Source organism: Fomitiporia mediterranea (assembly GCF_000271605.1).
Source record: "Fomitiporia mediterranea MF3/22 unplaced genomic scaffold FOMMEscaffold_8, whole genome shotgun sequence".
Lineage (NCBI taxonomy): Eukaryota > Fungi > Basidiomycota > Agaricomycetes > Hymenochaetales > Hymenochaetaceae > Fomitiporia > Fomitiporia mediterranea.
The window spans coordinates 28,856-41,322 of record NW_006760393.1 but is presented as its reverse complement, the minus strand read 5'-3'; the positions used below and the strand labels follow the sequence as shown (position 1 = coordinate 41,322).

At 44.9% G+C, this 12,467-nt stretch overlaps 4 protein-coding genes across 4 annotated transcripts; 3 read left to right on the top strand and 1 right to left on the bottom strand.

Moving 5' to 3' along the window:
* Positions 1-1,238: 1,238 nt before the first annotated feature.
* FOMMEDRAFT_29552 (UDP-Glycosyltransferase/glycogen phosphorylase) lies at positions 1,239-3,363 on the bottom strand (the record flags this gene model as incomplete). The annotated part of the gene is made up of 11 exons (XM_007267916.1): positions 1,239-1,557; positions 1,624-1,694; positions 1,749-1,860; positions 1,927-2,018; positions 2,080-2,264; positions 2,368-2,449; positions 2,476-2,556; positions 2,612-2,812; positions 2,877-3,039; positions 3,093-3,252; positions 3,303-3,363. The coding sequence occupies 11 exons, from the start codon at positions 3,361-3,363 to the stop codon at positions 1,239-1,241; spliced, it is 1,527 nt and encodes a 508-aa protein (XP_007267978.1).
* Positions 3,364-4,306: 943 nt separating this feature from the next.
* Positions 4,307-7,764, top strand: FOMMEDRAFT_109989 (glycoside hydrolase family 3 protein; the record flags this gene model as incomplete). Its single annotated transcript, XM_007267915.1, has 15 exons — positions 4,307-4,753; positions 4,814-5,037; positions 5,097-5,310; positions 5,364-5,498; positions 5,554-5,699; positions 5,753-5,769; positions 5,829-6,003; positions 6,068-6,160; positions 6,214-6,392; positions 6,449-6,895; positions 6,952-7,000; positions 7,060-7,187; positions 7,240-7,307; positions 7,361-7,543; positions 7,608-7,764. The coding sequence occupies exons 1-15, from the start codon at positions 4,506-4,508 to the stop codon at positions 7,762-7,764; spliced, it is 2,463 nt and encodes an 820-aa protein (XP_007267977.1). The 5' UTR covers positions 4,307-4,505.
* A 342-nt stretch (positions 7,765-8,106) lies between these two features.
* FOMMEDRAFT_157796 (uncharacterized protein) lies at positions 8,107-9,558 on the top strand (the record flags this gene model as incomplete). Its single annotated transcript, XM_007267914.1, has 1 exon — positions 8,107-9,558. One exon carries the CDS (start codon positions 8,107-8,109, stop codon positions 9,556-9,558), a length of 1,452 nt encoding a protein of 483 aa, XP_007267976.1.
* Positions 9,559-10,050: 492 nt separating this feature from the next.
* On the top strand, positions 10,051-12,458 carry FOMMEDRAFT_109987 (MFS general substrate transporter). Its single transcript, XM_007267913.1, has 15 exons — positions 10,051-10,288; positions 10,355-10,376; positions 10,434-10,444; positions 10,497-10,514; positions 10,566-10,633; positions 10,690-10,863; positions 10,913-10,939; positions 10,995-11,067; positions 11,131-11,214; positions 11,269-11,459; positions 11,513-11,597; positions 11,648-11,659; positions 11,709-11,886; positions 11,945-12,094; positions 12,163-12,458. Exons 1-15 carry the CDS (start codon positions 10,147-10,149, stop codon positions 12,389-12,391), a joined length of 1,464 nt encoding a protein of 487 aa, XP_007267975.1. The 5' UTR covers positions 10,051-10,146; the 3' UTR covers positions 12,392-12,458.
* The last annotated feature ends 9 nt before the right edge of the window (positions 12,459-12,467 follow it).

The following is a 12,467-nucleotide window of genomic DNA, read 5'->3' as shown; positions in this document are numbered from 1 at the left end:
TTAAATTATAGAATATTATAGAAAATATGTAAAGAATACTAGTACCAAATTTTTATATATAGTTATAATAGTAATTATTGTAATAAAAATTTCGTAAGTTATAACTATAAATTCTGTATTATAGAAAATAGTAAAATTGGACTTAAAATCGTATTCTTAATAAGTAGCTTAATACTTAACTATTAATTATATAAAAAAAATATAGTGACTACATATAATATAGTACTCATTCTAAAAATTTCAGCTACAAATAGTGTCTCCTTAAATTAATATTAAATGTGTTGTGTGTGGGAAAACTTTCTGTTCACTAAATCAGTGCTGATCATCAAAATTCTAACATTCCAACACTAATATCTCAGCTTCAACTCATTGTTTTTTGCTCAAATTTCGTATTTAAGTTATATCTACTGTAGGCTACCTGTATGTAAAATTTCAAGAAATTTTACTAAGAATTGAGGGGGGTATTGTACAACTGAGCGTTAACTGGTAACTGAGCGCGAACCGGTGAAACACAGTACTGTGCACATTGTTACACTGCCGTAATTGAAGCAAACGCATGACTCTTTTTCAAAGAAAATGCAAGTACACTCCAAGGAACTGTCGTGCCATTGGTTGACTGATCGGCACCTAAGGCAGTGGCACCGATCGTAGTAGCAACTATGATCGGTTGCATCGGGCAGGTATTCTTCATAAATCGGATGTTCGAAGGTGCACAATATGAAAGGAAACTCGAATCTGCTGTCGCCAGCTTACGCGTTGGTCGCGATTTTGTTGTTAATAGCATTACATAATATAATATATTACCTCAGCTTAATGGCACATCGAATCTAATCCACTGATTCCACTCAGTATCGATTTATGCCTCAGCGGCTAAAGCCGTTCAGGTCAGTACCTCACGATCTATGTCCGCATGTCATAGAATAGCCTAAACTCTGAAAAATCTCAACATCTTTGCTTGGGCCTACATCAAACTACATCCATCCTATCTACTGTTAGCTTGTCATGACGTACTTGATTTCAATGTCTGCTAATATTTAATCTGCCCGTGGGGTAGTGCACATTGGTACTTCGCTATGTATGAATTACGGGAATAGCGTAGCTATCATGCTCTATTTAATAAATGAGATTATGTAAAAGCAACAGGGTATATCCATTAAGTACATGCGGACCAGGACATTCAGATCACAGCAGAGCTTCCCTAGATAAATAAACTGCAGAAGTAGCGAAAGTGTAGAACACTATACGAATATACTACTCAATTTGTTCAGATCGAGCCATGCCAGTCCACCGCGCTCCCAGCCTTCTGCAAGCCTCTCGCTGAACCATTGTGCCTTCTTCCTTTTCCTCTGTCCGTCTTCGCCTCGTGCCTTAGAGAATATTTCAGTCGCTTCACGCCGAACGGCTTCGATGGTGCCCTCTGGAGCTCGATTTCCGAGCCTGCGCAGTGGACGTAGCCCGTACTCTGTGCGCACTTCAAATAGCTCGTATCCAACATCATGAACGACACAAATGTTTGCAGCATTTATAGGCTGGTCTACATCAAACGGCCAGCAAATGCTATTCATACGGGATGAAACGCATGAGTGCACAAATAACGGGATCCCTAGTAAGAATGGATCTCACAGGGGAACTCCAGCACCGAGCGTCTCCATGACAGAATTTTGACCACAGTGTGATATGAACCATCCGCAAGCCTACGTCGTATCGTAAACAACATTTGGTGTTTCTGCCTTGACTTTGTACCATACCTTGTGGTGCAATATCGTTTGCTGAGGAAGCCATGGTGCTGTCAATCCCAGTCCCGAAATCTGGATCCTTGTGGAAACTTCTTCCGGAATCCTCGCCATAGGAGATGCGTAACTGAAAAGCTAGTAAAGCGACTCGTTAATAAGGACAGGATCATGTGTTAAGAAAAATGAAGGTCACTGAACGAATGGGGTTTCCTGTTCGATGAGAACATCTATAATGGCCCATATTTTCTCGGGTTCGGCTGGCCACCATACCGTGCCAAACGATATCTACGATTCAGAAGCACGTCAGTTTCAGATATAACGAGCAAAGAGAATGGCGGCGAGTTACATATACAACAGAGTTCAGACCATATTTAATTAGGGCACTGTCGAGAAAAGTTTCCATGTCACGAGTGATTGGAGACTTGGATTGTTCATTTTCGATCTCCGTCGAAGTTGTAGGAGGAGAGAGAGGACCAACGGCCAAGACGGGCCGTGTGCCAAACCATTGTTGAGCTTTATTGATCGCTTCTCCTTCAAAGATACGACTAGTATTGTTAATTACACCGTCGGACCCACAAAGGAATCTTGATCGTACTTGTTATCTTTCGTTCATTACAATGGTGAAATAACGTACCTATGTGCGTATTGGAACATGAGGGGCACATTGACTGATTTTCCAGGTAGGGCCGTCTGTTGAAGTACTTCAGAATTCGTGGCTGTTGATATGTACAAGAGAACATACGGTCTGCGGAACAAATTCATAATCGTACATAGGCGGTATACCAGGCAGCTCAATAAGCTGGTCTTTTAATCTACGATATATCTTATTTAAAGGCAGATTCAGAGTTCATTTGGGACGGAATCTGTCGCGGACTCACGGCCATGATCTCTTTCTCTCGGCTTTCTTGGTCGTCTGCACGAATTTTACTGAATTTCTTCGCTAGGTCCCCATTTCCTCCCATTTCCTCGGGTCCGAACATAAATAGAAGTGCTGAGACAGCACCAACTTGCCAGGCGAATATTGGTACTTTTGGTCCACTGATGGACCGGATCCCGCACAGAGCATCATAACAGAAGAACTAATTGAGCGTGTTGCAATATTTGTTTAACTTCCTTCAAATGGCGTACAGAGGAATGACGTACATCAATGATTACGAGCTGAGGCGCTCGCACAGCATGGACAAAGTCATTTCCAGAAGAAGTCTGCACTGGCCGACCTTCGAATAGTGCCCTGTATGCATCAATAAATGCGGATACGTAAGGTTCGAACTTGAAAGGGGCCGGGAGAGCTGGTAGCGCGACAATTCTTAGGATTCCGTCATTCCAGATGTACGGAAATATAAAAATGAATCGAAATACCTTATGAGCTCTCGCATATTCTTGTCGTTCTCCGTGATGAACTGCCGCGTGAACTCGTCGAGGACTTTGTCGAGAATTGATACTTCTGTGAAGAATGTCGCAGCTACGCTATGATGGCGAACGATTCTGGCCACCAACGCACACAACGGTTTGATATGGCCTATAAATACTCTCAACTGATACTCGAGCAAGGAAAGGCAGGGCACTCACTCCAAAACGGCAACGCAAATGCGACAACATGTCCACAAGCAGGCTGCTCAGCGTTAGCCATGAAAGCGGATGGGGCAGAGACAAAGAGTTCTGGATAAAAGACAGCTCCTCGCTGAGCGCCGTGAGAGTCTGATATCGACTGGTCCTATTATTGACCCGGGATCTCTATCGTATCTTTTATTATTCTCGATTGGCGAGTTTTGAAGCACGCGGCATCATAAGAATGCACTTTGTTCTATTCAACGATCAGATATCATCCGGTGATCTAAGCCATATAACCTACATGCACAGTGTATAAAGCTGGCTATTCCAGGCGCTGCTAGCGTTGTGAAAAATGCCTTGCAATCGGTAGCTTATACCCTTCTGTGTAGAATAGGGTGCCACTCGGCAGCCGGTAGTGTGAGCATCCGTACCTAGACATTCCACGGTGGAGAGAATTGTAGAAAAGAGACCGAATGGAAACATGCCTTATAGTCAAGATTGTTTCCTCTACCACCATTGAGAAGGAAGTGACTCGTGAGTGAAGCTCTCACATTTTGCATCACCCAATCCACCATGTGCCAGAAAAGGCACCATATCCAAGTAAAGTTCAGTGACAAGATGTATACATAACTTACTTTTCTAGCAACATTGTATAGTATAGACAGGTAGGGCAGTGTGTACATTAGTCAATTGGGTATGACTTGGAGTCATTTATTGTCTGACTGAGTAGCATGCCGGCATTGATAGCCTTTTTAAAAGAAACTGCTGGGAAACCCTGGTCTGGAATGATGCACTTGTTGAACAGCACTCGTGTAGTAGAAAATGAGCCAATCTATTCATCGAGAAGTCGAAGGATATCATACAGATCTAGAGCTGTGTTTCGGATGATTTTCTAACGCTTATCACTAGACCACGTGAAGAGGATTTGCCGCACCGGCCCGGATACAGCAGACAATCCTGACCTCCTGCCGTTCATCACCATGTTGCTCATTTACTGCGGCCCAACAAACCGCCAGTGACAACGAATAGGACTCTAAACTCTCATTTAGGATGATCATGTGGATATTTATTAGAACGTACACATGGCTAGGAAGCATCGACGCCGAAATTACGCTTGAATCCGACGAAGTTATGACAGCGAAATGACTTCCTCGAATTTAAAAGGATGCCTTCGTGGTTTTTGGTTAGCTCGACGAGCTCTCATCTGCTTCGTAAAGAGACATGGTACCACACAGCGGACTGTCTTTCATCTTGGGACTGCTACCACTTCTGCTGTACACCCCGGCATCTGTCTATTCATTACCAGACCCGGGCTCAGCAGCTGCAGGGGACCTTCCGTTTCATTTGCATGCTCGAGCACAGAACAAGAATGGATCCACTCCGGTGTATAAGGATCCAACGGCAAATATCGAAGATCGTGTCAAGGACCTTTTGTCGCGAATGACGTTACAAGAGAAGGTCGCGCAAATGTGGGTCACTTTACCATGTACATCGCAACCTGCAAAACTAATCAATTATGTTTCTTGTAGAATACAAGGCGACATGAATGGTTGGATGGATTTCTCCGACCCACTGGATGATACGTTGACGTACAACGCGTCGGGTCTCGTCGAAATGATGAGCACAAAAGCCGGGAGCGTCTGGGGTGGTTATCAAACTCCATGGGATAAGTTCGTTTTCGGCGTTGAGGTTGGCCAACGGTATCTCATGGAGAATACTACGCTTGGGATCCCTGCACTCATTCAGAGCGAAGGTAAATGCTTGTATTGACCTTGATAACATAACAAAAGTACGAGCTCAACATTATAACAGGCTTACATGGTTTCACGAATAACGGAACAACGTTTCCATCGCCACTCGGCTTAGCCGCTTCATTTAATCCAGACTTGCTCTCCCAAGTTGCTTCTTCTATAGCCGACGAAGCTGAGGGCCTTGGGGTTTCTCATATTTTCGCACCTGTGCTCGACCTAAGTCGCGAGCTGAGATGGGGCCGTGTTGAAGAAAACTATGGAGAAGACCCTTTCCTGTACGTTTTTAAGGGTTTTGTTATTTTGTTTTCCTCACGTATTTTCGAGCTAGGACTGGGGAGATGGGTACTGCGTATGTTACAGGCCTTCAATCTGGACGAAGACGGAATGTCAGTGATACAGCAATTGCACGCGTGGCGGCGACATGTAAACACTTCGCGGCATTTGGAAGTCCACAGGGTGGTTTGTATGTTATTCTTACACTGCTGCTATTCTAATAGAATACTAAATCCTTCTACTAGAAACCTTGCTCCTGTGGAAGGTGGTGAACGTGCACTCCGGTCCATCTATCTCCCGCCGTTTGAGAAAGCGTGTGCAGAAGCCGGATCATTGAGTATTATGACGGCATATTCTAGCTTTGATGGTGTTCCTGTTGTCTCGGATGCTCGTCAGTTTTCTACCAGTCCATACCTTGTAAAAGTAGCTGACGCCATGTAATAGACATTTTGAAGGATATAGTTAGTGCCTACTGACATCTCGCCGGGCTTTGCCATGTTCTAATGCTCTGACTGTATAGCTTCGTGATGAATGGAATTATCCTTACTGGGTGACTTGCGACGCTGGCTCGATTGATTTGCAGATCACTGAGCATGCAACCTGCGATACTCGAGAGTGCGCTGCACGGGAGGCGCTTGTAAATGGTGTTCAGGGCGAGATGGGTGGCGGATCGTACACTTATCTCACTCTCCCTGGTGAGTGTCTGTGTTTTAAAGTTTCAAAATGCTTCGCGTTAATACATCCCCTATTTCTATAAAGATCAGGTAGCAGCAGGAACGGTCAAGGAGTCAGACATCGATGCTGTCGTTGTGACGATGCTGCGTACTAAGTTTGCTCTTGGACTTTTTGAAAGTATGGGTATTCGCGGCTTCTTGCGCGATGATAGCTCATAATTGCCTTTACAGATCCCTACCCATACGCAGATTATAATAGAACACTACGGACGCAAGGAACTCGTGAGATCCTTCATCAAATGGAGCAAGAAGCAATAGTCTTGCTCGAGAACCACGATAACACCCTTCCTCTCAGTACGAACGGAGTTTCGAAGGTCGCAGTAATCGGGCCACAAGGAAATCGTGTGTCGGTAAGTCATTCCGTAAGTGGATCTATCAACTCAAAGGCTCATTTTGATTGCCACAGTTCGGTGACTACGTCTTCTTCAACGCGTCCAATAATGGCATTTCTCCTCTCGATGGTATCAAGTCGTTCCTTGCAAACAAATCTTCATCAATCTCAGTCTCCTTTGCACAAGGCTGCGAGCTATGGTCATCCGACACTTCTGGGATTCCTGCTGCAGTTGACACAGCAACTGACGCAGATGCAGCAATTATATTCGTTGGAACGTGGAGTCTCGACCAGACGCTACTGTGGACACCTGGAACGAATGCTACTACCGGTGAGCATGTCGATTTGAGTTACCTCGGGCTCGTCGGCGCACAACGTGAGTTGGTGCAAAGTGTTGTCGGTGCAATGGAACAGCGTGGGAAAAAGAGTATCGTGGTGTTTGTGAGTGGCAAACCACTCACAGAGGATTGGATACAGGCACATGCTGGTGCCGTTGTACAGCAGTTCTATCCCGGAGAACTCGTGAGTTGGCTTTCTCGATTGCTTTGCCCGAAATACTGCTGACAAATTTTGAATAGGGTGGCATAGCAATTGCGGAAGTGCTCTTCGGAGAATTTAACCCATCTGGTACAAGATCATCCCTATCCCTATATCAGTGTAGTTCCGTTCTGACGTGAATGTTATAGGTAAACTCCCTGTCTCTTTCCCTCGTGCAACAGGAACGACACCTTCGTTCTACAACTATCTTAAGGGTGGCCGTCCAATTGATCCTGGCAACATCTCCGACGACGGGACTCTTCACTTCGGGCACCAAGTAAGTTCTCCCGCGCCTGATCCTCTGAACCTATTTCGAAGATGTTTTCTAGTACGTTTTGAGCTCTCCCGTCCCTCTTTGGAGCTTTGGCCATGGACTTAGCTACACGAACTTTACATAGTGCGTGACAATCTCTAATTGACGTAGCTGACGTTTACCTACTTCACCAACAGCTCCAACCTCCGCCTTTCATCATCTACGATAGGAACTTCAGATGATTTCAACGTAACCGTCAATGTACGAAACTCAGGAGCGGTGGATGGGAAGGAAGTTGTACAGGTCTATCTAACGGATGTTGTTTCGTCTGTCGTCACACCGAATCAATTCCTTGCTGGTTTCCAGAAGGTCGACTTGCCGTACGTTTTCTGTATTATTCGTGGACATCCCTTGTCACATTCTTACTTCGTAAATGTGGTTCAGTGCAGGAAGCGAAAAGGAGGTTACCATTACAATCAAGTCGGAGCAGCTAGCTGTCTGGACTCGCGATTCTAAGTTCTCTGTCGAACCTGGGACTTTCAACATCAGAGTCGGGACAAGCGATACTTCATACGGGAATGTGACTCTGACTGTCCAATGACGGTGAAAGGGAAGCTTCATCCCGGGAATCAGTAATGTAGCATTCGCTGCAGTCAGACTTCCTTTCTCCTCAGCAATTGTATGGTTAGTAAACTGTTGCATCCATTCATTATTCGGCTCAATATAGGCACTCGTCAATTCGAAACCCGCGATTGTCCCCATTATCCCCTGTTAACTACGTTGTTTGCTTCTACACAATCTACGCCCACGTGAGAACGTCGTTAAGCTGCAAAGTGTCCTTTGCTGGTTATAGACATTCTTGAGCAAACTTTGACGCGGCCAACTGTTATACGTCGAGGGCTACTGTAATGCTCGTTACTGCCTGGGTTGATGCCCACGCGCTATGCCTGGAGAATCTCTCTCCAAGTCAAATGGGCAGCTTGGTTCTGGTCCTTCGACTGTCTTGCCAACTGAGATCTTAGCGGAGGTATTTGAATGTTGCTTGCCGAGTAGTTTGGAACGTTTGGAGACACCCCTCCAACGGCTGGCCCCACTAGTTCTCACATGGGTCTGCAAAGCTTGGCGGGATTTATGTCTTTCGATCCCAACTCTTTGGACAGACCTAGCAGTAGGACATAGAGGGTCCGATCCTGTGGGAGATATTCGCATTTTGAAAATTTGGCTCAGCCGGTCCAGGTATCTTTCAATTTCTTTAAAGCTGAACTATGAAATCGACGACGCACTGCGTCCAGTTCTCTTCAATCAAGACAAGAACGAGAGATATGTGAATGGAATGTACCAGCTCCTCGGACTCGCGATTCGCTGCATTGAACGTTGGTCTACCTTTGAAATACATACACTTGACATATCTGTGCTAGACCAAGTATTTCTGGCCATTGTGACTCGTGGATCTCCTTGGCTCGTGAATCTCTCTTTCTCGACAAAATACCTCGGCTTCTTCGGTGACGTGCACGTGCTTGACTTCTCGAAGTGTCCTTCGCTCAAGTCAATCTGTCTTCGAAGTCCAATGATCTCCCCGGTAGCCCAATCAGCAACGATGAAGAACATGACACGCCTCGAACTTCGGTTCTGTTCATCCGTTGACGATTGCCTGCGGTGGATCGATATCTGCCCGGCACTTGAGCAGCTGATCGTCCGTCTCTTCTGTAGCAACCCTGAACTCCTTGGACGAGAAATCGAGTGGCTTCCTGAACAGAGGCCTCGCTGCATCCCACGCCTCAAAGAACTGGAAGTGCACAATTTCTCTATTGAAGCGGACGCTGGTCCGTTATTGGATGTGCTTGATGTCCCTGCGTTGACCAGTCTCAAGGTCAACATGTATGACATGATCGATGCTCCAGGGCACTGGACGCATGTTACAGATCTTGTCCGCCGTTCGAGACCTCCATTGGAGACACTGGAGCTCCAGGGTACTCCGATGTCAATCGAAGACATCATAAGATGTCTCGACATACTTCCTAGCATAAAGCAGCTCAGTATTGGCACCCGTCGACCTACAGATGAGCTCATAAAAGCATTATCTGTAGATGCTCAACAAGAAGAAACTCCTCATGAGTTATCTACCGTAGCCTGTCTCTGCCCCTCACTCAAGGTCCTCGATTTGGTGAACACAACCTGGTCACTAGATCTTCTCGCGAATTCTGTATTCTCGCGATGTAATGGAAAGAGTACTGTGACATTTCTGGAGGAGCTACGCCTTTCTTCCGAGAACAGCCGTAATGTAATGGAACATCCAGCTTTCGTGCAAAGTCGGGCGAGAGGACTAAAAATTGTCGAACGCGAGACGAATCTCTTAATTTCGGCATTCACTTCACCTGATGTCGTGTTTGTCTAGATTTCCTTTGTATTTGTGCACACGAAAAAAAAAATAAGCTGTAGGCAGCCTGTATATATTTGCGTCACGAACTTCAAGCCCATTTACATTAGACTACATTATAGCCGAATGGAGAATGTACTGTCATTGCTGACGAATCATTGATCTTCAGAGGTATCACTATTAGTCAAAGGCCAAACATCGGAGTGTGTCCTACACCGTTTAAGCACCATGACTAACGCTGAAGCTTGCCTATTCCCCTCTTCGGCTAATCAGTTTTCCAGAACCTCATGGCAACTGAATGTACCAAGTCTTGAAGACAATACACATGATCAGTGATTGTCAGTGCTCATTTTAGAAATGAATTGGAGGCTGCATTGGGTCTTGCCTAGGTCCTCACCTTGGCTGTTTGGTACCGGGACGCTTTTTTTGCTTCCATTTCCATGGGCTTTTTACCACGTTACTGGTCTGCGGCTTGGACCGTGCACACTGCCATAGTAGATACTTGCTGACCCCTTGTCTGATCTCCCATCTCTCCGAAAACCGTTATAGGCGGAAAGGAGCGTCATAAACGATAACGAGACAGAAACAAGCTCAAGCGACATTGACATGGAGAAACGTGTCCATGAAACTGATTCCGTGTCTCTACCGTCGCACACTAATTCTGTAGAAAATGCAATTGATCCGGAGGCCCAGCGTCGCCTTGTTCACAAACTTGACTTGATTCTACTCCCACTTTTCACTGTCGTTTGTACGGATCCATTATTTTATGTTTGATTATGTCATTGCCTGACCAACTCCCTATGATCGTGAGTAGATGCAACAAATTTTATTGATAGGTAAGATTTTCAGTAAGGATAATTGACATGTAAAAGATACTGATTTTGGTTGATCAGGACGGCAATTGGTACGCATACCTACACAATTTAAATCACAACATCAACTCACAATGTGGTTAGGAAATGCCAAAATTGCAGGTAGTCACTGTGTCTGGAATTATTATTGATTTAAGTCTTAAAAATTTTTAGGCATTGAACATGACCTTGGGATGGTGGGGTTCGACTACAATATTGCACTGACAATCTTCTACATATTTGTAAACCCGTTTCCTTTATTCTGTATTATTCAATACGGCTGACATATTTACGTTAGTACATCTCTGCCGAAATACCGTCCAATCTTGCTTTGAAGCATTTTGGCTCTATGTGGCTGGCTCTGATGGTGACGGGATTTGGTATTGTCTCTATTGGAACAGCATTCGTCAAGAACTATGCCGGTCTGATCATCACCCGTGTTTTCCTTGGGCTTGCTGAAGGGGGAACATTGGTAGGCTCTCATTTCAGGTTTGGAACAGCGGAGGCTGAAAGATCGTCAGAGCGGATTGACATATATAATGTCTCGGGTTTGCCGTTCCTGTAATTCACTCATGCAAATGTTTGCTTACTTTTATTATACAGTATTATAGACGAACAGAGCTTGTCCTGCGCGTTGGCATATTCTTTGGCCTTGCACCACCTTTGGCAGGAGCGTGTACGTAGACTAACCTTAATCAGAATCCTTTTTCTCTTCAAGTTGGCTCACTTATTTTGCAAGTTGGTGGTCTCCTTGCTTCTGGACTCCTTTCAATCAATGACATCGGTATGGTGAAGTCATGGCGCAAAATATTTTTGATTGAAGGTATGATTTCAGGACCCTAATATTCGATTCTTATCCTAATCAATACATCTTCAGGGATCATTACCTCTGGCTTTGGGCTCTTGTGTTTCTTAATTATACCAACAGATCCACAAAGGTCGCGTATGCTGAGTGAGAGCGAGAGAGAGCTTGCGCTTGCTCGTATAGCGGCTGATCAAGCTGTTTCGACCCACGGAAAAAAGGAACGCACGACTCTCAGGCTAGTCGGGAGGGCGTTCAATATTAACGTGAGATCCCGCATAGAAATCTTTGACTTTTATTAATTCTCTGTTTTCGGAAGACCTGCGTCTTAGCCTTTTGTTATGTCTTGGTTAATATCTCGTTCCAAGGTCTTAGTCTTTTTATGCCGACCGTTGTCGCTACATGTACGTCTCACGCTTTGTTTTATATAACCTTTTCTAATCGTGCTGTGAAGTGGGCCACTTCAGTAAGTCGGTAATCCCTATATATCTAATCTCTTATTGATATTTGCAAAGCTACTGTGAAATCTCAGCTTCGAACAGTGCCTCCTTATGTTGCTGGTGCTGTTTGGGCTCTCATAGGTGCCTATCATGGCTTTAGAATAAAGCAACGCGCCACACCAATTATAATTTCCGTTCTACTCATGGTCATTGGGTATGCGATTTTTGTCGGGACAGAGAACTCGCACGCTCGGTAATATTTCTCTATCTTTATATATTCAGTTAGTTAGTTGATGATTTTGTGGATTTAGGTACGCTGCTTGCTTTCTAGCAGTTGCAGGAGGATCACCTAGCGGTCCGATGATTCTTTCGTGGGGCACCGATAACGCTGCACCAGATACTGTGCGTGCAGTCACTACAGCTATCATTCCAGGTGTCGGTGCACTTGGTTCTGTTATCGCGTGAGCAGAATCTGCTCGAATGCATTAGCTTTATTTCTCAACATTGATCGAAACTCTACTTACATTAGTGTGTGGACGTATCTCCCATCAGATGCTCCGAACTACCATCATGGGAACTCGCTCAACCTCTCAACGAGCTCCCTTTGTGTGGTGCTCGTCGCGTTACTCGCAATGTACATACGCTTTGAGAACGCTAAGCGTGCACGCGGTGAAAGGGATTATCGGCTAGAGGGGAAGAGTACTGAAGAAATTGAGCAGCTTGGATATTTGCATCCAAGATTCCGATATCAAATGTAGCAGTTGAATCGATACCATAATGTTTATGCCTAATGTCTGTTATGAATTCACAGAATTTAACGGCACTGTTTATTTA

What these genes read in the sequence shown, in the direction of transcription:
- FOMMEDRAFT_109987 (XM_007267913.1), top strand. Translation starts at nt 10,147, where the DNA reads ATGGAGAAACGTGTCCATGAAACTGATTCCGTGTCTCTACCGTCGCAC. An exon ending in CAAAATATTTTTGATTGAAG is followed by an intron (nt 11,215 to 11,268) that starts GTATGATTTCAG and finishes ATACATCTTCAG; the next exon opens with GGATCATTACCTCTGGCTTT. An exon ending in ACAGAGAACTCGCACGCTCG is followed by an intron (nt 11,887 to 11,944) that starts GTAATATTTCTC and finishes TTGTGGATTTAG; the next exon opens with GTACGCTGCTTGCTTTCTAG.